Raw genomic sequence first — 27,384 nt, forward strand, 5'->3', positions numbered from 1 at the left:
GCAAAAATTATTTCAAAAGCATTTTCATAAGTTAAAATTTAGGGTTTAGGGTTCGGGACAGCCACTCCCCAATTGCAGGTACCCAATAAATGATGATTAAGCTTACTGATATTTTAAATATTATTGTGAGTTTCAATAGATAATAAAAGGATTTTAGTAAACATCTAAGATTTCAATACTTAAATGCTTTTTTTGGTGGAGGGACAGCAGTTTGCACCAATTCTGTAGAATGTCCCATATATTAAGATCTGGGTGGATCCAGTATTTCACTCCTTCAGTACATTGAATTGGATTTTTTTTTATTCAATGATTTTACTCCCAAAACCTGTTGACTGTTGATTGGGTGTATGATGACAAAACTGGTTGTGCTTGTGGTTTCAGAGGAGACGCTGCTGCAGTGCACTGATCTTGCATCCTGTGTCCGACTCCTAAAACCTGAACACCTAAATACTGGCCTGGAGCTCATTCGCCGAATTCAGGAGCGTCTTGTGGCCATCCTCCAGCACTCCACTCAGGTAAATATACTCCTGTATTATTGTTTCAGGGTTTATTAAAAGCCTTCAAAGCACACATTTGACCATGTCTTTTTGGCAGGACTTCCGTGTAGGATATCAGTCCAAGACTGGACCAGACCAGGAAACTGCACAGGCCTCTAATTTGGCTAACCACACAGACACCAACAAAGAGTGAGCCACCACTCATTTACAGAGAAACACAACTGACTTTTGCTCAAGTACAAGCTTGACCTTTTTATGTTTATTTTCAGGTCCAAATCTGATGGAGGCTCAGAGTCTGGAGACTCTGACAACAACAACTACGCCGGCGAGGACCCCGGCGATGAAGCAGAGGAGGATGACGAGTACGACGATGAATACGTTCCCGAATGGCACGAGGATTACGATGAGGAAGACATCGATGACGATGACTTCTTTTCTGATGATGACGAATCGGAAAACTTAGAGAGGGACTTCAGCCCTTTTGACTAAATGATGCTGAGAGTGATACACAGTGCTTACACGATGCCTACCAATGTAAAAGTAGACAGTACGAATATCACACCCATATAGGAACGAAAAAAAGTTATGGGAATCCAGAGTTCGGAGTAAGTTTTTCTGTAACGTGGTCTTTGCTTCGCACTTAGCACCTACTTTGAGCCCTAGCGTAAATTCATGTTACACCAAAAGTGGTATTTCACGTTTATTTAGGTTTATACTGCAGTTTCATTAACTTACGAAATTGTAACTTGGTTCATGGCTGATGAGAGCGTACTTTAAGTTCAATGAAGGATCTTAATTATTGATGTTAGAGGTATTATGTTTTTGAAACTGTCCATAGTTTTGTTATTAACAAATTACTTTTTTTGGTGACACATTGAAAAAGAAGGGATGTGTAAACATTTAGAAAGCGGATTTTTTTTTTTTTTTATCTGGTCAAAGGTGTCGGCATTGTGTATTTAGTTCGAATACCAAAAGCACTTGCCTTTATTCCATTTTAAATTCCTTTAAATGCCTTCGTATATGGCGTTACGTTGGTGGATCACCATTTGAATGATTGTAAGCATTTGGAAATATTTGCAAAGATCGTGAGAAGAGAAAAACATCAGCATCCGTGTTTAAGGGCTGCATAAAAAATGACTTCAGTCCATGAAGAGGACGGTGCTTTAATGACCTGCTGGTTGTGTCAGGCACCGTAATCCTACAAACTCAAACATTTTACTTTAGCCTGTCTCATTAAGATGTAATGGCAATAAATATTTAAAAGTATTGTAGCTCGTCACATTATTTGCTAAGCAAAACATACCTTAATCGCTTCGTTCAGTTTCTTCCTCAAAACAGACAAAAAAAAGTTTTAATTCTTTTTTGGACATGTTTATGTTCAATTGTATAGAGATGGAGATATAAAATATCTTCCAAAGTCCAGTTTTGAATTGAGATACCTATATATTCATATACTGTCCATCTTCTGAAATGTTTTGTCTGTTCAACTTAAAAAGTTAAGAAGTTGCTCAACTTCAGCTCACAAAATAAATGCTTTTCTTCAAGTTCGGTGTACATGGGTTTTTATTTGTTGTTTGAATCTGTGTGCAACAGTAGCCAAAGAAAAGCTCCCAAAAATCAAGTAGAGATGGGGGAAAAAAACTTTTTGAATTGCTTTTAACATTAGAAAGCATGCTTGGTGAATGTCCCCTTAGTGCTGTAGTTCAGAAACTTGTTCATTTTATACCAGGGAGCATTAACACGTGTACTAGCCTGAAAAGGCTAGATTGAGCAAGGAGGTGTGTAATATCTGGAGAAAGCTTTTCATTAGCGTTTCCATTCTTCTCAATGCCAGTTTACACCCAGAAGTACAAGATTTTAAGTCTGGCATCTTTGCCATGTAGGCACTCTGCTGCAAAGTTGTTTTGTGCCAATCACCCAGTCTGTAAATGTCATGTCACTAATCACTGTGGAGCTGCAGAATATAAGTGATTTCCTTTTCCAGCAGGACTTTAGCACCTGCCCACAGTGCCAAAACCACTTCCAAGTGGTTTGCTGACCGTGATATTACTGTGCTTTATTGGCCAGCCAACATGCCTGAGCTGAACCCCATAGAGAATCTATGGGATATTTTCAAGAGAAAGATAAGAAACATTCGATTTAGCAATATACAGATGATCTGAAGGCTCAATAGTGCCTCAGCAGTGCCACAGGCTGATCACTTACATGCCATACTTCACTGATGCTGTAATTTGTGCCGCTGACCAAGTAATGAGTGCATAAATGAACATACTTTAAAAAACTTGAACTTTTCTGTTTTGCAAATCCATTTTTTGATTTATCTTAGGAAATATTCTATATATTTTACATATTCAATATTCTATATATTCAAATATTTTGAGATACTGGATTTTTGACTTTCATGAGCTGTAAGCTCTAATCGTCAAAATTAAAAAAACTTTAGAAATGTTTTACTTTACATGTAATGAATCTAGAATATATGAAAGTTTTCGAAATACCTTACAAACAAAAATGAACAAAAAAATGAACTTTTTCACAATATTTTTTTTAGAACAACCACCTAAATCAATGATTGAATTTTTTTTTTTCTCAAATACAGGCAATTTGTCATAGACATATATTTTTAATGTTTATGACTGTTATAGCTCCACTTGTGGTCCGATCTAGTTAAAACTTTGCATGCTTGTTTAGAATTTAGACCTGTGGCATGTGCTCACCAGGTTTAATGAAGTTTTGAGTTTTCCTTCAGGCTCTATCCACCTTATTTTTCAGTGCGGAAGTAAGCTGTTTTCTGGTAATGTGTTAGACGTCCGGCAGAAGTCACGTGACGAAAATGATGTGAAATGACTGGTGGCAGATCCAAATGCGCATGATAACTTTAAAGAGGTCATCGGATGCTAAGTTCACTTTTACATGTTGTTTGAACATTAATGTGTGTTGGCAGTGTATGTACAAATCTACACTATAATGATAAAAATCCATGCAGTGATTTTTAATTAATCTGTAAAAATAATATCCCCTTTTTCAAATTGAGCCGTTCTCAGATGCCTGTCGGTGTGGCATCACACCCACAGAGGACGCTCCAGCGATAGTTGATTGACATGAGCGTCTTACCTCAGATCAGTTGTAACTGTCCAACCTCCATGTTTTGATACTGGAGCAGGGATGTAAGTTAGACAAGAATTGAGCGATTGAGGTGTTGTGTTGCTGGATGTAATAATGATCTTTGTTTTGTCTGTCATATGAACAGCTGTATCTGAGGCAGCAAGTGCATCGCATTATGTGATTTCATCAACGTACAGCCCAGCTAACAATTTTTGGTTCCCAGAGAACGTTCCCTGTTGGTTTGCCAGGAAAGTTTTCTTAATGTAAATAAAACCTAAAGGGAACGTTCTATTTATGTTCCTAGAAGGTTCCCAGAACGTTCTGCTAACCTCTAAGGAGCATTAAATGAGATTGAATTATCCTTTAATATGTTATATTTTTCTTATTCGAAGATGGTACCATAATCCAGATTTTTATTTTTTTTAAAGCACCAAATAACGACTTCAACAAAATACTGGATTTTAAAAATGTGAATTTTATTTTTACAGACATTAAATATAAGTCTTACAAATCTGAGAAGGTTAAGTCTATAGAAGGTCTAGCCTATGAGCTATGTAACAGCGTATATGAAAAAGGTCAGTGGTGACTATATGATCTTGTGATGTCTGAAAAACAGAATAATCATACCCTGTGGTTTTCACCCCTCATGGGTACGGGAGGGACAAAGAGTTCATATATCTAAAAAAAGGCTTCTGAAACTCAGATGTGCAGCTTCTCATTTTAAAATAACAGCCCTATGCACAAGGAACGTATACTGGGCCGGAATTAAGCCTAGACATATCTAACCACAAGGGACATAGGCCGAGTATAGACTGTACATCACAAAAAGCTCACCATGTTCAGTACATCTAGTATATGATTCTTATGAGTTGTTAATACAGAATAATATAAGAATAATTCATGAACATTTGCATAGTCAGTTCATAATGGATAACTTCTATCGCAACAATTTACAGATAACTTACTCCCCACCCTATTCACTAGACAAGACCCTTCTTCCTCGGCTGGGATCTTTTAGAGCCTTTGAAGCTGCATTTAAACTACATTTTAGAAGTTCATAATATGGGGCACAATTGAAGTCCGTTATATGACGAAAAATCCTGAAATGTTTCCCTCAAAAACCATAATTTCTTTATAGCTGAAGAAAGACAGACACGAACATCTTGGATGACTAGGGGGTGAGTAAATTATTTGTAAACTGTTGTTCTGGAAGTGAACTAACAATTCTAACAGGGTTGCAGTGCAAAAAATAAATAAAATAGAGTAAAAAATAAAATGAATTAAAGTGCTGTAAATAAGCCAGTGAGGTGCAATGGGTGTGTTTGTCCATCGTTTTCTCAAGCAAACACATTGCAAATTAACTATGACCAAAGAACAAATGAAAAGGCAAAACTAGTTCACATGCTTTTAAGTTTATTTACTCAATATACAAACACTTTACATAATTAATACTCCTCTTCATCCTCCACACCTTCCTCAGTAGAATCAGCACCAACTTCCTCATAGTCCTTCTCCAGGGCAGCCATGTCTTCTCGCGCCTCTGAGAACTCTCCTTCCTCCATTCCTTCACCCACATACCAGTGCACAAAAGCCCTCTTCGCATACATCAGGTCAAACTTGTGGTCCAGTCGGCCCCACGCTTCTGCAATGGCAGTGGTGTTGCTCAACATGCAGACGGCCCTCTGCACCTTGGCCAGATCCCCACCTGGGACGACGGTGGGTGGCTGGTAGTTGATTCCAACCTTGAACCCCGTGGGACACCAGTCTACGAACTGGATGGATCGACGCGTCTTGATGTTGGCTATGGCGGCGTTCACGTCTTTCGGAACCACGTCACCACGGTATAGCAAACAGCAGGCCATGTATTTTCCACGGCGAGGGTCGCACTTCACCATCTGGTTTGCCGGCTCAAAGCAGGCGTTGGTGATCTCCGGTACGGAGAGCTGCTCGTGGTAAGCCTTCTCAGCTGAAATGATTGGAGAGTAGGTGACCAGCGGGAAGTGGATGCGTGGGTACGGGACCAGGTTTGTCTGGAACTCGGTGAGGTCTACGTTCAGGGCTCCGTCGAAACGCAACGATGCCGTGATGGAGGATACGATCTGGGCGATGAGCCTGTTCAGGTTGGTGTAGGAAGGACGCTCGATATCAAGGTTTCGCTTACAGATGTCAAAGATGGCTTCGTTATCCACCATGAAGGAGCAGTCGGAGTGCTCGAGAGTAGTGTGGGTTGTAAGGATCGAGTTGTAGGGCTCGACCACAGCAGTGCTGACTTGCGGTGCAGGATATACGGAGAATTCCAACTTCGACTTTTTACCGTAGTCGACAGACAGTCGCTCCATTAGTAGAGATGTGAAACCAGAGCCTGTTCCGCCACCAAAACTGTGAAAGATAAGGAAACCCTGGAGACCGGTGCACTGGTCTGCCTAGAGAGAAAAGGGAGAGGAAAATTCAAATCCAGCCCGGAATTCTGCAAGATCAGGGGTGTCCAAACTTGGTTCTGGAAGGCCTGTGTCCTGCAGAGTTTAGCTCCAACTTGCCTCAGCACACCTGCTGGGAAGTTGCCTAGTAAGAGCTTGATTATCTGGTTTAGGGGTGTCTAATTGGGGTTCGAACTAAACTCTGCAGGACACCGGCCCCCCAGGGACCGAGTTTGAGCATCCCTGTAGAAGCCGCTTTAAAGCAGGGCTGGGCAACTTTGGTCCTGGAGGGCCACTGTCCTGCAGAGTTTAGCTTCAACAATAAAAAAAAAAAAAAAAAACCAAGCTCATCAGCATCTTCAAAAATCACTAGAAAGCTACAGGTAGGACTGTTTGATTAGGGTTGGAGCCAAACTCTGCAGGACAGTGGCCCTCCAGAACCAAAGTTGCCCAGCCCTACTTTAAAAAGTCACTACACTCAAAATAAGTGTTCCCCGTGTGCAGTTCCCCAAAAGAACTCAGTGAAAAGTTCTTAAAAAGAACCATTTCCTAATGAAGAACTTTTCTCCACTTCAAGCATTTTGCACAGTGTAAAGGTTCCACAGATGTTAAGGGTTCTTCAGTGAACTCTAGATGCCAATTGAAAACCGTTCTAAAGCATAAACTCACCATTTTGCGCATCCGGTCGAGCACGGAGTCTACGATCTCTTTGCCGATGGTATAGTGACCGCGAGCATAATTATTGGCTGCGTCCTCCTTGCCACTGATGAGCTGCTCAGGGTGGTACAGCTGTCGATAGTGTCCATTTCGGATCTCATCTGCAAACAAAAACACGAATAGCATTTTCACAACGCATCATTAATCTGCCATATTGGCAGACTACGCCACTAAACCGAACAAAACTTGCATATGTTGTGGATGACTGCTGCTGAAAAGAGTCAGTTATTGTCATGGTTTAGACTATTAAGTCAGAGGGGGTAGAAAAAGAAATATTTGGAGTACTATAGACTGCTAAAGTTATAACAAGTCAAGGAGAAGAGTGCAAACCACGATTTCCAGGGCAAGAATCTTGACAACATTCAGGTTTGTTCTTATTTCTGGTCAGGTAGGTGAAATATTAGGCTAATATCCCAAAACTGCTGGTACCCATCTTTACCACAGATTAACTAAAGTTTGTCAAAATATTGCACCCTCTCCTGCTTAAGTCATTCTGTATATGATTTAGCAGCCTCCACACATTTTGTCCATTGTTTAGACAGCATAAATTAGCAGAGCATTATATTCAATAGTGCATTAACCGTGCAACCTAAGTGGTTGTTTATGTCAGAGTACACCAACATGGCTGTGCATCTGGGTAACTGACCAAATCGTGACAAGCGCAAAGCCTCTATATTAAAAGCTACACCAGAAGCACATGGATACAGTTCTTTAAAAAAAAAACATAAGCCTGAATAGGGTTCAGTCTTACCAACAACTGTCGGCTCCAGATCAATGAAAACTGCACGAGGAACGTACTTCCCAGCACCAGTTTCACTGAAGAAAGTGCCAAAAGAGGAATCAGCCAGTGAGCTGCCATCACCAACAATGGTTCCATCTGGCTGGAAGCCATGCTCCAAACAATACAACTCCCAGCAGGAGTTACCCATCTGGATACCTGCTTGACCAATATGTATAGAGATACACTCCCTCTGGTTTAGAGAAGATGGAACACAAACAAACACAAAAGTCACAACTGCATTTAAGTGCTAAAGTAGTATTAATAATCCAGTGAAAAAGACAATCTGTAATCTCACCATTTTGCTCAAATATCACAATAAATGAACTAAATCTGAGCCTGTAACTCCTGAAAATATAAAAGACACATTCAAGCCAACCTTAGCTCCCAAAGTTAGCGTATTTACCTTTTTAAAAGAAACCATCTTACCTCCACAGCTATGCCAAAACACTCACCTGATCTTGATTTATATTGGCTTCAAATTAGAGGGGTGTGGCTTATAATCAACTTTACCTGAGATAAAGGCCTTGTGGATTCAAAACAGAATAAGCTTTATTGCACCTAAAAACTCCTTTATTCTAGTTTTAAAAAATGGAGTGGTATTACAAGCAAATCCTCAAAGGGCTTGCTTAATTTAATATTTAGGCTGTCTGTATATGTGACCCTGGACCACAAAACTATATTTGTAGCAATAGCCAAAAATACATTGTATGGGTCAAGATTATTGATTTTATGCCAAAAATCATTAGGATATTAAGATCATGTTCCATGAAAATATTTTGTAAATTTCCTAGCATAAATGTATCAAAACTTAATTTTTAATTAGTAATATGTATTTCTAAGAACTTCATTTGGACAACTTTATTTATTTTTTTGCACCCTCAGATTCCGGATTTTCAAAGAGTTGTATCTCGACCAAATAATGTCCTAACAGTCCATACATCAATGAATGGAAAGTTTATTTGTTCAGCTTTATAAATGTATAAATCTCATTTTTTTTATTTGTTTATTTTTTTTTAAAATTGACCCTTATGACTGGTTTTGAGGTCCAGGGTTACATGTGTTTTGCAAGATAAAAATGTGATTACAACCTCTCATTCACTCAAACGGTGAACATCACAAACAGATTTAATTTGGATGAATCTAAAATGACACGAATGAGTCCAAGACCACCAATCATTAAACATCTGTCTACTAAATTATCTATTATGAATTATCTATTTTCTCTAAAAAAAATTTAAAAAAATTATGCTACATTCTTATTCATTCATTCATTCATTCATTCATTCAGACTACATAATATAAAAAACAGGCACCGTGCTACTTTTTCTGCACTCTTATTTTGAATCTATTACGTCACATCCGCTGGCCATTTGTATATCTTAAATACTTGTGTTGCTCTTGCTGAATTAGCGTTGAGTTCGAGAAGTGGACGTTGGTGTCCGTTAGTTTGCGTCAAGTGAATGGCACACAACCTAAATATAAATGTATTATAACAGTTTTAATATTTTATGTTTGCGTTGATGATGTAAACAGTACTACATCTGCATGGTTGTACGCGCACATTAACGTGGTCGTGGCACGGTTAGTCCGGCCCGCTAGCTGTTTACTGAACAACCTGAGGCCACTGACCAGTAGCAAACTGGGGAAAGAAAATGGGGAAAAACCGCAAGCGCAAGACAGCAGCTCAACCTCCAGGACCCGGACCACAACCTGGCATGCGACCACCGCCTCCTCCACCTCATGGCGGGTTTCGCGGTCCCGCTCCCGTCCGTCCGATGGGCCCACCTGGACAGAGGTTTCCTGTCCCTCATCACGACTTTGGACCGCAGCCCCCTAGAATGATGATGATGGACGATGAGCCTTTTCACCCGATGGATTTTCCTGACAGACATGAATTTCACCCGCCTTTTGATGGACCTGATCCACGTTTCCGTCATCCGGAGTTTGAGAACAGACCGCCGCACTTCTACCATCCAGAGATGGACTATGGACCGCGGTTTTGTGACAGACCTCCGGACTTCTGTCCGCCTGAGTTTGATGACAGACCTCCGGATTTCTGCCCGCCCGAGTTTCGGGGAAGACCTCCCAACTTCCACCCGGCTGAGTTCGAAGGTGGTCCTGGTTTCCACAGGATGAACCCTGGGTTCGACCCGATGGAGCAGTATGGTCCAAGAGACCCTTATTACATGCCTCAAATGGACGTACATGTAAGTACATGTTTTTGTCTCGAAAAGTAATAGCTGTCGAGTCAGCCACTTCTAAATAACGTGATTTAATGTTTGGATCAGGGATTGAATTAGATTCTGGTTAACGATTAATAACGTTAGGTCTTTAAATATTTGGAAAAAGAGAAATGCAATTTCTGTTGATTCAGTAGTTAAATGCTGACCGTCTCAAATGTCAACAAAACGGGTATATCACAAATAAATGTAATAAATGTTTTACTCAGACTTTTTGAAGGGGAATAATACGAAATGCAGTTAAAGTATTAATACTCCACAAATCTATATTAAATAAAATACCAAATGAACAAAATGTGTCATTAATTAATTCATGCTTTAAAGTATAATAATAGTAGTAGTGCATGAGAGATTCTTAAGTATTTTTGGTGTTTGAAAACCGTACAATTCAGGAGTTTGCTGATTGAATCAGTCTGACCAGTCCTTTCTGTGAACTCATGGGTTTCATCAGGACTTTCGAAACAACATCTAACAACTTTGTGAACTTTCTGTAGTTTTTGTCTAAATGTGTTGTGGTTGTTGTTGTGGTTGTTGTTGTTGTTGTTGTTGTTGTTCTTCGTCTTCTTCTTCATTAATGAACCATTATTAAAGACCGGTTCATATGACAGTGCATCATACAATTAATCCATATGTGACCCTGAATCACAAAACCAGTCATAAGGGTTTTTTTTTTCTAAATTGAGATTTATACATCATATGAAAGCTGGATAAATAAGCTTTTTTTATTGATGTATGGTTTGTTAGGATAGGACAATATTTGGCCGAGACACAGCTATTTAAAAATCAGGAATCTGAGGGTGCAAAAAAATCTAAATACTGAGAAAATCGCCTTTAAAATTCTTCAAATTATGTTCTTAACAATGTATATGACTAATCAAAAATTAAGTTTTCATGCATTTACAGTAGGAATTTTACAAAATATCTTCATGGAACATGATCTTTACTTAATTTCCTAATGATTCTTGCCATAAAAGAAAAATCAATAATTTTGACCCATACCATGTATTTTTGGCTGTTGCTACAAATAAACCCCAGCAAATTAAGACTGGTTTTGTGGTCCAGGGTCACATATATCACTCTTCTGCTGGATTTCGGGTCTTCTAAAACCAGTATGCTGACTTTGTGTGAGGGGGAGAAAAGTAAACATTAAAACCATTAATTTGGTTTCTTCTTCACTTTATATTATTATTACTATTAATGCTGTCAATTGATTAAAAAAAAACAAAACTAATTAATCACACATTTTTTCTGAAATTAATTGTGAATAATCCCACCTAACATTAAAGTTTTTAAATATACTTGTATATTACATAAAGACAGTATATTTTTAAAATATTTAATTGATTTTTTTTTTTTTTTTTTTTTATAACTGATGGCCAGTATCACTGATAGTAATACTACTGATGTCTCTATAACATTTTCTTCTTCCTAATATTTAACCATTGACTATAGCTTTTCAACAGTATAGTATAACTGAGAGCTATCACTTTTAACATTATAGCACAGGTTATAAAACTCTAAATTCTAAGTTAAATATAGATGAATCCTTTAAGCTACAAATGCTATTAATTTCCTCTTTTCTTTTGTTTTTTGATTAACAGACATCAGAAGCTGGGTTATTAACTTATTTTAGCTGATGTTACTTTAAAAGCTGCCGCTGCTGAACATGAATCGGGTGTTTTGGATGAGATAGACAGTGCTGAGCTGCTACAGGACAATTTTGAAAACCACTGTATTTCAGAAACGTGTTCTTAAATCTGACTCATATATAACAAATACTTACATGCATGCAACGTTTTAAGGAAGCTTTAATTACCTTTTTCACAAGTTTTCTGTCTTGACCTTTTAATAATGTGCAAACCAGTGTTTAGCATATAATATACTGATTTTACCTCAGACAAAACTTTGATACTTTCATTGCTTCAGAAGTTTGTATCTTAATCATTTATTGTCTGCTCAATCCACTTGTGTATGGATTATAATCCATATAATGGAAACTGACAGACAGAATAAATCGAATAATTTTTCATTATTTGGAGAAGACTGGGAGTTTCGGCTAATATTCCATGTGCTTTTTGGGCTCGTTATGATTGCTAGAGCTTGATCGAATAAACTGCTATGAAAGCACTAACATTTAAAAATAGCTTTACATAGTATTAAGTCAGTATTTTTTGTGTATCATTTAAATTAGGGCAATCATGCGTTTGGAGACAGAGGGGTGTTTGCTGGACCACCGCCACCTGATTTCCGGGGTCCGGGTCCGGTACAGCCACCACCTGAAGTGTTCAATGCTGCTGTAAGTTCACCCATTTATTTAATTTCATACTAAATGATTCCTATTGTATAAGTTTGTCATGCGCTGTAGATCTGCAACAGAGGTGGGTAGAGTACCCAAAATCTGTACTCAAGTAAAAGTACAGTAGAGTACTCAAGTAAGAGTACAAGTAACAATCTTAATAGTTACTTGAGTAAGAGTAAAAAAGTATCCGCTGGAAAAACTACTCAAATAGCTAGTTACTAGTTACTTCTGATCTGATTGATATGAAGCAAAAACCCTGTTTGGAAACTATTTGGAAAGCTTCCACACACCTCTCCTTGAAAGTCTCTTTGTTCTGCTTATATAAAACATACGCTGAAGTAAAGTAGCCTATCTCAGTCCTGTGATGGGCACACTAACATCACATAAACTGTCATTTTCAATAAAATTTCAAACACACCCAGACGTTTTTCTAACTGTTAACTCTGTCTTTATTTTCACATTCACAACACAAAATTTGTCAGCATCTGCGTTTAAACAAGCTAACAGAGAACAACAGAGAAAGTGTGTGTGCAAAGTATGTGTTTGTTATTATGTTTGCGTATGAACCGATAATATGTATATATTGTGTGATTAATGGTGCGAATGAATAATGTGCTGGGCTAAGCAGCTCTTTCTTTTCCTTTAAAAACATTTATTTACTTTATTCTTGCATTTACATGCAATTTACATGCATGCAAGTACATGCATTCATTAGATGGGAATAAATTAAAATGCAATGCCGTTTTTATTTTGTACATGTTCTGCACTTAATGTTAGGTGAGGTGTCACAAAAAAAACCCTTTAGTTAATTCCACGAATTTGTGTATAACGTCACAGTATGCACTTCAGTTTATTTAGACTTGTGGAAAATGGATATGAAAACATGCAGACGTTTAGAATGAACGTTTTTTTTACGAACGTGTGTTGTTTGTAAGGTTCAGAAGATATTTGTCATTGCTTGCACAAGCGCGCATATGAGGAAAAACATTCGGACAGTGTGTGAAATATGGTATTATAAGGTCAAAGTGCCCATAGTTACCAAATTACCATTAATAGGGTTCAAATAGGCATCATATTGACACTTAGCGCTACGTGTTTTTCAGGTAGGAGCTGGAATTTTTGTGCGCTGCGATGTCACTTTGTTTTGGTGCACACAGCCTGCATCGCATTATGAAACTATTCTTTTTGACATTTTGAAGTGAAAACATAGACTCGGTTTGAGGCCACGGGTGATCTGCCCCCGATAACTCACACACGTCATCCTCTGCTTCAGCCATCATCTTTCTAAAGGCGCGCTGAACTTCTTTGACTTAAGTGGGAGATGCGTAGCAGACTCTCGTGAAGCAGCCTCTCAAACGTCTCGCGAGACTTGAGATCAAGTCACATAAACGAATTATTTTAGATATCTAATATTTATTACAATTTTGTCAGTAACGGAGGAACGCTATCAAATGTAGCGAAGTAAAAGTAAAGTTTTTTCACTAAAAATGTACTTGAGTAAGAGTAAAAGTACCTATCTTTAAAAATACTCTAAAAGTACTAGTTACCCCAAAAATTTACTCAAGTAAATGTAACGAAGTAAATGTAATTCGTTACTACCCACCTTTGATCTGCAATGCAATGTCTGATGTACTTTATGTTTCAGAGTGTGCCTCCACCCCAACCTCCAACGAAAAACGATCAGCCGGCACCGAAAGAGACAAAGACTGAACCTCCTAAATCGATGGCATCAAAAATATCAATGTTCAAGAATATGTCTGCAAAGTAATTAGTCATATTTTTTTATTAATCCAATTTAATTAATTTTATTTTGCAACATGTTTAGTCTCATCAGTAGTGATTTGGGGAAAGTAGAGATTGTTGAAGTAAACTTGTTCGTTTTCAGCACTCCTCGTGGACGCTCATTGGGAGTAATTTCATTTATTGGTGTAAGTATTCAAAATATTATTTATTAGAAAAATGTACTTGAAACCATGAAACCATGAAAGCAACAATATATAATTTAACAAATCAGAAGCTATGGTTGAAACTGTATTAATTTTAAATTATTTCCTGACTTAAAATGTTCTTGTGCTAGAATTTGAGTGAACATTTCTTGCTTAAATCTCAAATTTTTTTGAATATCAAACATTTTATAACACTGTTTTTGATTTCCCCTTTAGAATAATTGCGGTTACATTGAACGGGAGGATTTGAAGAAATTTTCCTTTGTATTTGATGCTTTTTTTGGAAGCCGAGCTCACCTTGTGCCTGGGGTTAAAGTGCATTTCACAGTAGTGAAAAACCTGGTAAATTTTTATATAGTACAAAAATCCCACAATTTATATGAGGAGTCATTTTGCATATTGATAGAATATACTCTCATTTTTATACCCTGACTGCTTGTGTTTTAGGGAAAAGAATGTGCGGTTGACGTGAAAGTGGCACCAGGAGGAACAGAAGACATTGACAGTACAGTGTATGAAGGTGTCGTTCTCACAGCCCTTCCTTTTGTGAGTAAACACTTAAGATCTCACTTAACCACTTTTTATCAAGAAATGAAGGTTGTCTATCCATTATATCTAAGAGTCACCATTCACTTTCATTTCATGGTAAAGATCTAGATGAATCTAATAAAATGTTCTCTAGATTGCATATGTCCCGTCTCAGCTTCCAGTTAATGTGAGAAGGAAAACTGCTTTTCCACTTGTGTACTGAGAATAGAAATAAAAGATCATCTCAGGGTTGGAGTGCTAAGTTTTGAAGGAATCCTGCAGATGTGTGTGTGTCAACCTTGAGTGATTAACACTGTTACAACTTCTATTGTGACTTCTGCCTCCTCTGTGAGAGACTCTTGGGCTATTGATGTCAGAACACAGATTTATTATCAGAGATAATGAAGTCGAGAGACTCTCCAGAGTATGTGACAAGTAGAATTTATCTTCGCACACTCTTTTATACACATTTTCATATGCTCTGCCTGAAGGCAGGATCAGTATGTATCATACAGGCCACTGTTGTTTATCAACATTTGACCCTAACCTACATTTTTGTCATATGATGGCAATGCAAAGACTCACTTCATCACATGTCAGCACAAGATCATCACATTTGCACAGTTAAATACATAGTTCTAATAGTAGAATAACTGGTGACACTTTACAATAAGGTTCATTAATTAACATGAACTAAGAATGAGCAATACTTCTACAGCATTTGAAGTATTGTTAATTTCAGCATTTGCTAATGCATTATTAAAATCACAAGCTGTGTTTAACGTTAGTTAATGCACTGTGAACTAACATGAACAAACAATAAATGACTATTTGTATTAACTAACATTAACAAAGATTGTAAAATAAATGTATTATGCATTGTTCGTTCATGTCAGTTAAAGGAAACGTTCACATCCAGAACAAAAATTTACAGATAATTTACTCAAATTCAGTCGGAAAAAAAAAAATGTTTCTTCAGGAATGTTTTCCATATAGTGGACTTCAATGGTGCCCCCAAGTTTGAACTTGCAAAATGCATTTAAAATGCAGCTTCAATAGCCTCTAAATGATTCTAGCTGAGGAAGAAGGGTCTTATCTAGTGAACTGACAATGTATATACTTTTTAACCTTCAAAATCATCTACATCACTGTTTTACCTCTTTTTGTAAAGGGTGTTTGATCTTCTTTACATGTTCACTTTGTAAACACTGGGTCGGTACTTCTACAGCGATGTATGATGATTTTGAAGTTGGAGGACAAAATGAGATGAGTTTTTCAACATACTCTAACTTTCTTGAACTGGAATACACAAAGTTTGCATACGCATCTCAGAGAATAGACGAGCGTTTGAGGTTAAAAAGTATATAAATTGTCAATTTGTTTAGAAAATGAGCGATCATTTCATTAGATAAGACCCTTCTTCCTCGGCTGGGATCGTTCAGAGCCCTTTGAAGATGCATTTAAACTACATTTTGGAAGTGCAAACTTGGGGGCACCATTAAAGTCCACTATACGGAGAAAAATTCTTGAATGTTTTCTTCAAAAAACAATTTCTTATCAACTGAAGAAAGACAGACCTGAACATCTTGGAAGACAAGGGGGTGAGTAAATTTTTGGTACATTTTTGTTCTGGATGTGAACTTGTCCTTTAATGCATTAAATAATGTTAAAGGAGAAGTCCACTTCCAAAACAAAGATTCACATATAATGTACTCACTCCCTTGTCATCCAAGATGTTTATGTCTTTCTTTCTGCAGTCGTAAAGAAATAGTTTTTTGAAGAAAACATTTCAGCATTTTTCTCCATATAATGGACTGCTATGGTGGCCTGAGATTGAACTTGCAAAATGCAGTTTAAATGCAGCTTCAAACGATCCCAAATGCGGTTGTAAACGATCCCAGCCGAGAAAGAAGGGTCTTATCTAGTGAAACGATTGGTTATTTTCATTAAAAAAAAAAAAAAAAAAAACAATTTAAATGCTTTTTATTCTCAAACGCTTGTCTTGCCTTTCTCTCCCTGAACTCTGTGTATTCTGACTCAAGACAGTTAGTGTATGTCGAAAAACTCCAATCGTATTTTCTCCCTCAACTTCAAAAATCATTTCAAAATCATCCTACATCACTGCAGAAGTATGGACCCGGTCTTTGCAAAGTAAAAATGCAAAGAAGATCAAACACCCTTAACAAAAAAGGTAAAACAGCGATATAGGATGATTTAGAAGTTAAGAGAGAACATGAGATGGGAGTATTTTGACATACCCTAACTGTCATGAACCGGAAAAAAAAATAGTCAAGGCAGAGTAAGACAAGACGAGCATTCGATTGTTACACTAGATAAGACCCTTCTTTCTCAGCTGGGATCATTTGCATCCGCAATTGAGATCATTTAAAGCGGCATTTAAACTGCATTTTGGAAGTTCAAAATCAGGGCACCATATCAGTCCATTATATGGAGAAAAATGCAGAAATGTTTCAAAAAAACATAATTTCTTTATGACTGAAGAAAGAAAGACATGAACGTCTTGGATGACAATGGGGTGAGTACATGTATGCAAATCTTTTTGTAAGTGGACTTCTTTAACAAATGACACTTTATTGTAAAGTGTTACAGAATAACTTATAATTGGTATAATAATTGATCAACTCTTATTGTTATTAGTAAAAATTCTCTGCACTGAAAAAATAACATTTACATATGCATTCATCAACTCGCTTATTCAAGCATTGCTAACTAACTGTCATCACCTTCTGTATAATCTGTTTTAACCATGCTTTTAGAAATTAACATGTGCTGAACAGACAGGTTTTTTTTCCTTCTTTGTCCATGTGCGTGTTTGTGGGCGACTGCTGGCCTTGGCGAGTTAGATAAGAAAGGAATGAGAGTGTGTGGAGATTCATTTATTAAGCAACATCCCCCAGAGACTCGTCAAGGCCAGTCACATGTACAGGATGGTCACGTACACACCAGGATTATTAAAGTTTTGGAAATTTCACTAGTTTTAGTACATCATTTGTGACCCTGAACCACAAAACCAGTTATAAGGTTTTATAATTTTATGAAATTGAGATTTATACATCACCTGAAAGCTGAATAAATAAGCTGTCTATTCATGTATGGTTTCGTAGGATAGGACAATATGAAAATCTGGAATCTGAGGGTGCAAAAAAATGAAAATATTGAGAAAATCGTGAATGAAGTTGTTAGCAATGCATATTACTGATCAAAAATTAAGTTTAGATATTTACGGTAGGAAATTAAAAAAATAACTTCATGGAACATGATCTTTACTTATAATATCCTAAAGTGATTTTTGGCATAAAAGAAAAATCAAACATTTGGACCCATATGTATGCATTATGTATTGTTGCCTGTTGCTACAAATATACCCGTGCTACTTATGACTGGTTTTGTGGTCCAGGGTCACATTTGTAATTTGGTTTTCAATTGCAGCCTGTCTCTAGTTATTTTTTTTGTAACAACCTGATTTGGCTCAGATACAACTATTTGAAAATCTGGAATCTGAGGGTGGAAAAAAAAAATCTAAATATTGAGAAAATTGGCTTTTAAAGTTGTCCAAATGAAGTTCTTAGCAATACATATTACTAATAAAAAATGTATAAATCTTAGCAGTTTATCAATCTGCAGAATGATCTATACGCCTCACCTAATTTCCTTTCTAATTGGGCACAAGCCAAATAGTCAGAAGTCAGACTTGGAAGTTGTAAGAAAGAATAAAACTGTCCAGCATTGATTAAAAAAATCCATTTGCCTCTTTTTCTTTATTTTAATTTGTTTTAAAGCATATTGGTGATGATAATGCAGTCTGTAGTTGTAATGTGCAGTGGTAAAAATGTTCTGTTGTATGCACTAAGTTTAATCCAAAAACTCCTTCTGTATGTATTTCATAAGGACTCCAAGGATGCTAATCCTGGCTGCATCAGAACCATTATCTCTAAAGATCCCATTAAACTGCCCTTTGGAAAGACGGACACCAATGTGACTCTGCTGCTGTATGATCGTGTGGAGTTCCAGTTGCTGACCAATGTTATAACCAAGGAACAAAGAGCCACAAACATCAAACCAAAAACACCCGACACTTTTCAGCTCACCAAAGAAGTCAGGGTGATGGTAAGTGTCCCATATTCACTGACTGTTTTTCTACATTTGTCTGTGAAAGTGTTGAACTTGTGAATTATATGCTCATCCTGAAGTTTGTATCTGCTCATTCTTTGGTCAAGATGCAGAAAAATGCATCTTAAACAAAATGGGCATTGTCAGCATGTCTGTATGGTTCTGAAAAATGTTAAATGTATTTAAATGCCTGTGTAAAAAATAGCAAAAGTCTTGGTGCATTCACTAAGGTGTCAGCGTCAACACCTCTTGTGCACTTTGTATGGAGTGACGTCAAGCAATGCCAAGGTCCTCTGCGCCGCGACGCTGGTGTTGCTCGCGCCAGAAGTTGAAAACTTTTTTCAGCCACGCCCTCCGTCAAGCATTGGTGTGATCGCACACGCCTTGTATGAATGTACCGTTAGAGATGTCTTTGACTAGATCAGAGTTATGGTGACAGTAAGGCAGTCTGCAACAAATGCTACTAACTAAGAGCAAAGTGAGAACAGGAAGATAAAATTCTTGTGCAAGAGGAAATGAGTTTTTGTCAATATCATTTAAAGGGGTCCTATTATGCTCTTTAACAGAGGCTTGATTTTGTTTTGGGGGTGTACTAGAACATGCTTTCATGCAACTGTTAGCGCAAGCTAGATTAAAGTGATTCTTGCGTTTTAAATATCTATATTTTTCTTACAAAAACGCATCGATTCGCTACAGGAGGCCTTTATTCAAACACCCCCCATCCCCCCCACCCCCCCCCCCAAGAGATGTGTGAGACAAATTTTGATATAACTGTGATTGCATTCGTCTGAAAGAAGGAAGTCATATACACCTAGGATGCATGGAGGGTGAGTAAATAATAGGCTGTTGGGTCCCATCATCAGCCTGCGAGATCACCAATACATGATATTATCATGCTAATGTATTTAATTATTTACATACTTAGTTTCATTGCCCGAAACCAGTTCCAGCATAAGGCTAAAAGCAGCCTAACATTATCAAAGAACATCATCACTGATTAGCCTAGCCTATTCTAGTGCAAGTTTATGCGTTTTAAAAACACTGGCGTTATAAGTGAAGCTAACGTTATCTACACTGTATGATGAATAAATCTCTTACCACACACTGTACATGTCTGCGGCGCGTCATGGCTGCGACTCGGCAACCAGAGTAGACCACGGATTCGGCATGTGTTTCGACCCCCTGTACTGCACACGTCTGCGGGACATTACTGCTTTGAATCGGCTACTCTAGTCAATGCTTGTGTTAAAAGCTGTTCGTTGTAGTTCTTGAAAAGGGATTTTTTTTAAAATGAAATCTCTCCCTTTGGAATGGACTTTGAGATTTGTATCTTTGTAGATCTTTTTTATGTCCAAAGATACACACCACACACTGACCAAAATTCAAAAATTGAAAAAGCATAATAGGATGCCTTTAAATAAGATGAGGCTTTGAGTGTACAGTATACTTTATATTATATAAAAATCGTTTAAATGTGCTAAGCTTATTTTTTTTTATTAAGCCTCAAGTAGTTTCACAATTTTTAATTTTTCTACATTTATTGTTTTTTTTTTTTTTTTTTTTTTTGTTTGTTTTTTGCCATTTTTGCTTTTGTTGTTGATTTTATCCACTTCATTTTGCAATCAGTCAGGTTGAATAGCTGCTATAGGTAAATAACTAGAAAAATAATGCAGTTAAAAAAGTTCATTTCCAGAATGAAAATTTCCTGATAGTTTACTCACCCCCACATCATCCACATCAAGTCTTTCTTTCTTTCAGTCAAAAAAAAAAAATACTTTTTTGAGGGAAGCGTTCCAGGATATTTCTCCATATAGTGGACTTCAGTGGTGGGCAAAGGGTTGAAGGTCCATATTAAAGTTTCAATGCAGCTTCAAAGGGCTCTATACAATCCCAGTCAAGGAATAAGGGTCTTATCTAGCGAAACGGCTGGTAATTTTCTTATAAAAAGACAAATGTGTATATACTTTGCATTGCGTGATTACGTTGGAAAAGTCATGCATGGTTAGTTCCTCGTCTGTGTACTTTGGTTCAGAAAGGTAGGGTAGTGCAAAAAACTCAATCTCATTTTCTCCTCCCACTTCAAAATCATGTGACATGGGTGATTTTACCTGTTTTAGTAAAGGGCATTGACTTTTTGACGTTCGCTTTGTAAATACTCTGTTGGTACTTCCGCCTGTGGGCCTGTTTACACGTGTTCACTTAATGCGTTTTCTCTGATCTGATAACTATCCGTTTATGAAAAGACCAAGTGTAAATGCCCTCCGAAATGTTTTCGAGGCGCATTTAAATCTGATCGCTTAAAACACTTCAGGAGGTGGTCTGGGCCGCTTTCCAGACGGAACCGGACAAGTGTACGTGCATCTGGTTGTTGAAACCTCATATGCAAATGTTACTCCTCACAAAATATTAAAATAGTGAACGTGTGAGAGTGTTTTAGTCAGAAATGATAGCGCTAATGCAACACGCATTACCGCGGCCGAGTAGCTAAGCTGCTCTTCAGCAAGCTGACACAAATGCCACAAACTGAAAGTAAGTTGCAGACGCTCGACACACAATCATCTTAATTAAAAGTAGTGAGACTAACCTGTCTTTCCAGTGCTAATGCCACACTCTCTCTTGTTGTGGTCTTTGCTCTTTAAATTAGCTGATAATGAATAAAATGCGGTGCTTATCTGTTGCTTTCGTTGATGTGAACTCCATTCAATTTGCGTATAGCATGGGATTTGAAGACTGGATTTATATCCGTTTTGCGAAGACACGTTTAGGTGTAAATGGAAATGTTTTAACAAATCAGAGAAAATGCATGAAGTGACCTTTCCAACGTGACTACATAATGCTTGAGGTCGAGCTAGTGCAAGATGAGCATTTGTGATTGTTAATAAATATCTCAGCTCTATCTTTCGATGCCGTCCGACTATTCTCAGTCCTTGCATGGGCCCATGGAAAGAATTATGAACATAAAACCAATTGTATGTTTACAAACTTCCAAGTTTATTGTCTCCCACGTTAGATTATATAGATCCATTGTCAGGGGGTGGTGTTACATATGTGCGTCATACAAAACAAAAGATGTGCCATATAGAAGTAAAACAATTCTGGGAGAAGAATAGCTTCTTTCCAGAGGCATCCTGTTATTCAAACTATATATACTTAAAAACAAGAGGTATAGGGAGGGGGAGTACACTAGATAGGAGGAAAGAAAACACAAACAGGAAAACTCACAATAACATTTGGCAGAGAGCGTGATATAATTTAACAGTGATTTAAAAAGTGAGTTAAAAAGTTGTATTTTTCTTAGAAAATGACCATTCATTTAGCTAGATTAGACCCTTATTCCTTGGCTGGAATTGTTTAGAGTCCTGTGAAGTGGAAATCCTGGAATGTTTTCCTCAAAAACCTTTTCTTTTCGACTGATGAAAGAAAGATATGAACATTTTGGATGATGTGGGAGCAGAGTATGTGAGCGGGAGTGGAGCGGCAACAATTTCCCCTTAGCGATCCAAGCATTTAATAATTGCTCCACTCCAGGTTCACTATATAAGTTTACTGCTAAAATATTTCAAAATGTTTTGAAATACATAACACATACTACAATTAAAATACTAGGAGAGTAGTTTCGTGGCTTACTGGAACACTAGTGTGCAAACTTTTTTCCTATCAGCTTATTACGTGGTTATCAGCATTAAACATCATTGCTGCTTTTTTCAGTGTAAAGGATGTAAATAACAGCATGTTTTTGTCAGGTATTTTATCAGATTTCTGCTCATTCGAAATCAGATTAGAGAAATGGAGTGTAATGGGGCCTTAAAAGTTAGGCCCGACAGAGTTCGGCCCGAGCCCGACAAGTACATTTTGATTGACAGCTTTTTAAAAGCCCAAAGCCCGACATTATTGAAATGTGCGCAAGCACACAGCTCTTTTGTCAAGAATGAGTCATTTATACATGTTTTAACATGGACTGGAACAAACTTGGAAGTAACTTGGAAGTTGGAACAAATAAATAAAATAAGTCCTCTGTAATATCGTAACATCTCAGCACCCTAAATAGGCCTAGGCGTACACTAGGCCAACGCGCCAATAAAAATGAGTCTTTCTTAACAAATTAAATTAAGATAAATTCTAAATTAAGTTGGATATTTGGCAATAACGAAATTAAGATAAAGGCTCTGCGGGATTTGCTTCGCTACTTCTCTCCACAATCTCAACGCAATGGTGAATAGCAGCTGAAATTTAATAAAAGAATGCTAACATTAGCCTATATACTCTGTCTACATTATGCATTTAAGACTCAATTAATATTTAGTTATAATTTGAAAAACGTTTACTCATCAAAAAATAGGCTACATGTTTTTGTGGAGAAAATTTATTCCTCCTGCGGAAGAGGAAATTTATTCGGTCCTGCACTCGCTGAGGGTGCGTCCAACAGCACTGAACACCCTTTCACTGGTGCTGCTACTGGCCGGGAGGCATAGCACTGAACTGGCTAATTTTGCAAGTTTTGTAAATTTCACCAAAACGTCATTTAACGGCATTTACCGTGCAAGCTGGAGCGCAAGCCTGTGCCCAGCCCAAGCCCATGTAAATTATATAAAATAAGCCCAAACCCGACCAAACTCGTAGGGTCCTGTCGGGTTCGGGCAAAGATCTTCAGCTCTAAATCAGATACAGATGAAGTAGCACTGTAAGAAAACATTTGTTTAAATCCATTATTGAGAGAGCGACTGCATGTGTGAATGTGTGTTGTACCTGTTTAAATCATGCTTTCACCTGAAAATATACAGTATCTAGAAGGAACAAATTCCTTGAAAAGTATCCTAAAACTGTCCTCCTAAAATTCACGTTTCTATACATTGCCGTCATTTATAACCTTCATAATCTTTCTGATTTGAGTGATATATCTGTATCAAGCTAGCTGACTATATTAAACTTGCAGAATAAATAGTTATATTATGGGCCGTTGGCATGAATTGTACGTGATGGAGCGGTAGTGGAGCGCTCTTAGAGCGAGTGAAAACCACGATGCACCGCTCACATCAGGAGATTGTTATTCTGGAAGTAAACTTCTCCTTTAACGCTAAAACTGTTTACAAAACAGTGCTTTCATGGTTACAATAAAAATTAAAATGCTATGATAATAAATGGCTGCAATATCAGCAAATAATAATTACTTTGTATATAATTATGCACAACTTTGCATTTAATTGCACCATTGTGTCATGACTGATCTTTAAATCATGAGGAGAGGTGTTTGATTACTTTAAATTATTAGTATTAAAGAGACTCTGGCACCCAAAAGACCCTAAATCTTGTTTTTGCACAGACAAACACTATTCATATTTTCTTCTGAAAACATAATTTATTCAGTGTTATTTTGTCTCCAGGGTGTGATTATAAACAAGAGCGATGGAACCCTGACCGTCATGACCGAGAAACATGATAGTCTGACGGGCTCTGCTGCTGACAGCTTATCAGATGAAGAGCTGAATGTCATGGATGAAGTAGAGCTCACCGTTTTGACTGTGAGTAAAATTTTTAGCTTCTTTCTTTCACCAGTACAACACATTTGAATTCAAACTTTTCATTGTATTCAAAGCTTCATAATATACACATGCTATGTTTCAAAGGTGAACGACACAAAGAAGGCCATCCGACTCAAAAAGCTGCCTGAGGGCTCAGTGACTTTTAATCAGAAAGGAAAAAGTAATGAAAATAGTTCCAGCGCAAAGGACAATACATCCAGCACTACTCCTGTCAAAGACAAGGTAGTTTAGTCTTTTAAAAGGCCTTGTTTATTCTCAGCTATCCTGTTGGAGATATTGTTGCGCTCATGGAAATGTTCACTTTCTTCTTAAAGTACATTTACATCTTTACCTGCAGTGGAAGCCCGTGAACAGGGAGGCCGGTTCAGTCTCCTTGGACGTAAGCAGTGAGAAATACGAGGGGACGATTACCAAAATTGCCCCAAAGAAAAGCCCAACCGAAGAAAAAGTGGTAGGCTTTCACAATTCAGCAACCTGAGCTCAATTAGAACATGAAAAAATCTTAATAAATGATTACAGTGCATTTATAACATGCAACTTATTGAAAATGTAAACTTGTCCTGGAGTAAAAATCATACAAAGAATAGCATAAGACTGTAATGTTGTTTTATGACACTTTAAATCTTTAAGTACGTCTGATCTTGACATCTGTAGAGATCTGTAGACTTATTTTTTTGAAGTGCTGGAGCTGTTGGAAAGTCCCCTTGAGCTCTGCATGTTGCAATGAAAGGATGCATGAATAGGTTTGTAATTATTTATAGAATTTATTTTTGTCTTTTGAGCAGATGGACAATCAAGAGCCCGCTTTGGGTCTTCTGGTCACCACAGTGGAGGGCACAGAGAAGCAGTTATCTTTTAAGTCAGGTGATGTGATCACAAAAGCTACCATGATGATTGGTGACAAGGTCCAGTTCAACATTTCCATCAACAGTGTAACCAGTGAGGAGTGTGCCGTCAACGTAGAGATCCTGCCTGAAACTTTCCAGACAGACTCTGAGGAGCATCGTAAAATAGTAAGTGCTGTGGTCATCTGTGGTGATTTTGGCATTTAGGTAGTTGTTTAGAAGTAGCAGTAATAGTAGTTGATTAGCAGCTGCACCATAGCTTAACCTTAGCTTTTAAAGATGAAAACAGCCCAGGGTTTGCATAGTTGCACTTTTGGTCATTGTGGTTCAAAAGGACAAACATGTCATGAGCTCACAGACCATTGTGCAGTAGGTCTTCAGCTTTGATGTTCTTCCACAGGTAGATTACATAGGAAATAGTAAGACATATGGAAGGCAGTGGGAGTAATAAATAGTAAATAAACAGCTTGTAGGGGATGCACCAAAATAAAGAAAGAAAATACGATTACACTGCATCTGCTTGGATGATGCAACGGCAGACATATGCTGCATTCGGTTTACCTAGGAAAAAAAAAACAAAAAAAACCTTGTTCCTTGCCTGTGTCGAGTAACCGGAAAAATACCAGAAGTGGCACATTTCACAAAGGAGAATCCATAAAACGCATTATTAGACCGTTTTCCAAGGCTGCATGATATATTAAACTAGTGGTTCTCAACTCCAGTCCTTGAAGCTCTGCACATTTTGTATGTCTCCCTCATTTAATGCACCTGATTTAGATCATCAGCTCGTTAGGAGAAAGATCCATGAACTGAACTGAGTGTGTCAGATTCAGAAACATACAAAATGTGCAGAGCAGTGAGCCCCGAGGACTGGAGTTGAGAACCACTGTATTAAACCCATTTAAAAATCATAAAGCATAATGCTATTGTGAATTCAGTTCACTGTGATTGTTAAAAAAATATATGCACTTTAATTATTTACATGCATATTTACATATGTGCATCTCATAGTGTCTCAGTTCACAGTAAATGCTAACATTTCTGTAGTAAAGAAATTGCCAAATATTAAAGATTAAGTGAACAATTTAATTAAATGTTCAGTCAGTAGTAAACAAGGAGTAGATTGCACAATAAAGTGTAAAAACAATCATCAGGCACCCTCTGCAGATATTTGTTAAAATGCATGTACATATTGTTTATAATACGTTATGTATTTGTTCAGTACAACCATATGATTACTTGCTTTTGAAAGTTTATTTGAATAAATTATTTTTGCCTCATTGCTATTGTATATGTATTTTAAGTAATTTTCAAAGCTTTTATTCACTTAGGTCTATTTTAATGAACACAACAATTAATTATAATCATCAGATTACTCGATTAATCGTCAGAATAATCAACCAATCACTCAAATAATCATTAGTGACAGCCCTAATTCCGAGTCGGAACTCCAACTTGGGAGGGCGTTCCAGTTTAAAGTTCCCACTGGAAACAGAATTTCCAACTTCTGAGTACAAAAAGAATACAGTAATAAGAGTGATGTAGCTAATGGTGACTATTAGGACATTGTTGCTAATTAATATCCATAGGCAGATTTGGCCAGGATAACACCCCTCTGATCACAGTTCTCTGTGCTTGCATTAATATTTCATGCATGAGACTGTTGTGGTCAAAAGGTCCTGTACTTTGGTACCAAGTTGGCACTGAACTTTTATAAAAGCAATGATGCTAGTTTTATAGTTGTGGATGGTTGATTTTTAAGTGTTTCAGTGCATATTTGTGTGCACTCACTTACATCAAGAGTGATATTTCCCATAGACTTCATTGTGCTTGAAGCACACTCGTTGTCCAGTTTGAATTTTACACATAAGAGTGGGTACACGTCAGGATTTATTTACTTTTTTTGGTTCAGTAATATGCCATCACCAGCTGCAGTTTACACTATGTATAATATAACCTAGATTATTTTTTATGTTGAGTTTTCTCTAGAATTTTTCATATGTTTAGCAAAGAATTTGTCCTGTTTTTTCCCCTTCTTTCTCTCCATTTTCTGTGGTAGAAGTTTTGGTGCATCCCTACATTTTAGGATTTGTAGAAGAATTAGAACCAGTGAGGTGCTGTGTTTTGCCACAGCTAATCTTAAAGACCTTTATCCTGTTCCTGAAGATCGACCTGCCTACAGAGTTCAGATCCAACCCTGATCCAACACACCTGTCTGTAATTATCAAGTGGTTTTGAAGGTCTTAATTAGTTGTTTCAGTTGTGTTTGATCGGGTTGAAGTGAACTTTTTAAAAAGGTAGAAATGTGTGTTTTGGAGGTAATTAATAACTTTAATCA

At 37.3% G+C, this 27,384-nt stretch overlaps 3 protein-coding genes across 7 annotated transcripts in view; 2 read left to right on the forward strand and 1 right to left on the reverse strand.

The window, feature by feature from the left end:
* The window catches only part of LOC127174877 (cullin-9), a 59,202-nt gene extending 57,161 nt beyond the window's left edge, over nt 1-2,041 (forward strand). For all 3 annotated transcript variants that reach the window (XM_051125507.1, XM_051125508.1, XM_051125506.1), the window contains 3 exons: nt 382-515; nt 595-686; nt 767-2,041. In XM_051125507.1, coding sequence (XP_050981464.1) covers nt 382-515; nt 595-686; nt 767-986 — 446 coding nt within the window. In that variant the 3' untranslated portion in view covers nt 987-2,041. The remainder of the gene's footprint in view (nt 1-381; nt 516-594; nt 687-766) is intronic.
* Nucleotides 2,042-4,995: 2,954 nt separating this feature from the next.
* tuba4l (tubulin, alpha 4 like) lies at nt 4,996-7,953 on the reverse strand. 2 transcript variants are annotated; one of them, XM_051126772.1, is made up of 4 exons: nt 7,921-7,953; nt 7,488-7,707; nt 6,689-6,837; nt 4,996-6,025 (listed from the first exon to the last, which is right to left on the reverse strand). In XM_051126772.1, the coding sequence occupies exons 1-4, from the start codon at nt 7,936-7,938 to the stop codon at nt 5,048-5,050; spliced, it is 1,365 nt and encodes a 454-aa protein (XP_050982729.1). In that variant the 5' UTR covers nt 7,939-7,953; the 3' UTR covers nt 4,996-5,047. The 2 variants fall into 2 exon arrangements, with proteins under 2 accessions (XP_050982729.1, XP_050982730.1); XM_051126773.1 differs by having other exon boundaries at nt 7,813-7,935.
* Nucleotides 7,954-8,890: 937 nt separating this feature from the next.
* si:dkeyp-121d4.3 (serine/arginine repetitive matrix protein 2) overlaps nt 8,891-27,384 on the forward strand; it is a 29,956-nt gene continuing 11,462 nt past the window's right edge. For both annotated transcript variants that reach the window (XM_051126767.1, XM_051126768.1), the window contains exons 1-11: nt 8,891-9,724; nt 11,949-12,053; nt 13,702-13,820; nt 13,942-13,984; nt 14,219-14,344; nt 14,450-14,548; nt 18,440-18,658; nt 24,043-24,180; nt 24,286-24,423; nt 24,539-24,652; nt 24,987-25,214. In XM_051126767.1, the coding sequence (XP_050982724.1) occupies nt 9,170-9,724; nt 11,949-12,053; nt 13,702-13,820; nt 13,942-13,984; nt 14,219-14,344; nt 14,450-14,548; nt 18,440-18,658; nt 24,043-24,180; nt 24,286-24,423; nt 24,539-24,652; nt 24,987-25,214 (1,884 nt within the window). In that variant the 5' untranslated portion in view covers nt 8,891-9,169. The remainder of the gene's footprint in view (nt 9,725-11,948; nt 12,054-13,701; nt 13,821-13,941; nt 13,985-14,218; nt 14,345-14,449; nt 14,549-18,439; nt 18,659-24,042; nt 24,181-24,285; nt 24,424-24,538; nt 24,653-24,986; nt 25,215-27,384) is intronic.

Source organism: Labeo rohita, chromosome 13 (genome assembly GCF_022985175.1).
Source record: "Labeo rohita strain BAU-BD-2019 chromosome 13, IGBB_LRoh.1.0, whole genome shotgun sequence".
Taxonomy (NCBI): Eukaryota; Metazoa; Chordata; class Actinopteri; order Cypriniformes; family Cyprinidae; genus Labeo; species Labeo rohita.

Excerpts from the sequence above, each read along its gene's own strand:
- tuba4l (XM_051126772.1), bottom strand. Across the intron at positions 6,838-7,487 it reads TCTGGAGCCGACAGTTGTTG|ATGAGATCCGAAATGGACAC; the intron begins GTAAGACTGAAC and ends TTTTGTTTGCAG. Across the intron at positions 6,026-6,688 it reads TCGACCGGATGCGCAAAATG|GCAGACCAGTGCACCGGTCT; the intron begins GTGAGTTTATGC and ends TTTTCTCTCTAG.